Here is a 1731-nt window from a genome sequence, read left to right on the forward strand (position 1 = left end):
TGTACATGGCTTAATTTGGAAACCGGAGGGAGGGGTGACAAGCCCTCAAAGGCCCACCTCTTGCTCCAAGGTGTCATACTTCTATACCTGGGTAAGTTCCAGAACTTGCTCCTTTTTCAAAGGACTGCTCCAACCCCAGGCCTCAGTGGGTGCCCTGTAAGTAGACCAGTAGCCTCTCCCAGCTGGGGAGCAGCTCCTGCCAGCTCTGGAGTGGCCCAGGTGGGGGTGAAGTGTGACAAGCTCTCTGCTGCCTTTCAAGAGCAGCACAAATAATTAATAAGATACAGAATCTCTGGGAAAATTCTTAGATCTAAGTGTGACACATAAAACAAAGAGACATTTTTTAAAAAATAGGTTAAAAAGAATGGCAGCTTTTCATGTCCTGGTGACAAAAGCATCTGTCTAAAAAAAAAAAAAAATTAAAGGGTAAAAACTGCTTCACAGCGTGGTTTCCTCACTCTAGTGAGGAGAGGGACGGGACATGAGCCCTGGGCCTCCGGGCAGCCGTGCTCAGTGCTCCCTGCCACTCACACCCACACCCAGAGCACCTGGGGTCTGGCTCTTCCATGGACCCATCCATCTTCAGCCGGGGCCGGGTTGAAAGTGGGCAGGGCAATCAGAGAGATGAGACTTCTCCACCTGGCGCAGGTTGTTTTTACAATACCTTTTCATCCCTTTTGTTTTTGTTTTTTTAACAAAGTTGGAAACCAAGTCCTACAAGTACATTTTTTAAAGGGCACCAATATACAGTAGAAGGAATACATGTGAGCCGGGGTAGGTGCTGGTATCAGAACTCAAATGGCAAGGCCTCCGAGGTCACGCCGCGCAGGGCAGCCTGGGCAGAGCTTCCTGCGGTCACAGGGGCGAGGATATCAGGTGAGGTAAGCAGTCCCTGGCTGAGGCTGACACAGTCGTGCCTATTCCTTATGTCCCGTTCTTCAGTTCCCATTCCTAGAGAAAAGGAGAGAGGTGTAAAGCCAAACACAAAGGTATTAGCTGAGACATTCATGCTACACCCCACTAACACTGGGTGCTCGGCTGCTGCAGAAAATAGCATGGTGGTTCTCAAAAATATTGGGCTCACAATTCATTACCACATGACCGAGCAATTCCAACTCCAGGTATTGACCCAAAAGAATTGAAAAGCAGGGCTGCAAGGAGATATCTGCACACCCATGTTCACGTCAGCACTATTCAGACTAACCAAAAGATGAGAACCACCAAAAGGTCCAGTGATAGATGAGAGGATGGAATAAAACGTGTACACATAAGGTAGAATGTTATTCAGCCTTAGAAAGAAAGCAAGTCCTCGCCCAGGCTACAACCTGGATGAAGCTAAAGGTTGTTTGTATTCTTGAAACAAGCCAGTCACAGAATAAATTCTGTAGGATTTCGCCTACATGCGATCCTTGGAAGAGTCAAGCTCACAGAGACAGGAAGTAGAATGGGGGGTGCCTGGCTGGGGGTAACAAGGGAGCTGGTGTTTAATAGGTGTAGAGCTACAGCTCAGGAGGAAGAGAGAATTCTGGAGGTGAGTGGTGGTGATGGAGGGGAGTGGTGGAGATGGAGGGGAGTGGTGGTGATGGCGGTGAGTGGTGGTGGTGGAGGTGAGTGGCGGAGATGGAGGGGAGTGGCGGAGATGGGGGGAGTGGCGGTGATGGAGGGGAGTGGCGGTGATGGAGGGGAGTGGTGGTGAAGGAGGGGAGTGGTGGAGATGGAGGGGAGTGGTGG

The 1731-nt window shown here is 50.1% G+C and overlaps 1 protein-coding gene across 1 annotated transcript in view; it reads right to left on the minus strand.

Moving 5' to 3' along the window:
- Positions 1–715: 715 nt before the first annotated feature.
- AFAP1 (actin filament associated protein 1) overlaps positions 716–1731 on the minus strand; it is a 129924-nt gene continuing 128908 nt past the window's right edge. The window contains exon 16 of the mRNA XM_003799141.3: positions 716–951. Coding sequence (XP_003799189.1) covers positions 925–951 — 27 coding nt within the window. The 3' untranslated portion in view covers positions 716–924. The remainder of the gene's footprint in view (positions 952–1731) is intronic.

The sequence above is a fragment of the Otolemur garnettii genome, unplaced genomic scaffold, assembly GCF_000181295.1.
Source record: "Otolemur garnettii isolate 467f Iridium unplaced genomic scaffold, OtoGar3 scaffold00146, whole genome shotgun sequence".
Lineage (NCBI taxonomy): Eukaryota > Metazoa > Chordata > Mammalia > Primates > Galagidae > Otolemur > Otolemur garnettii.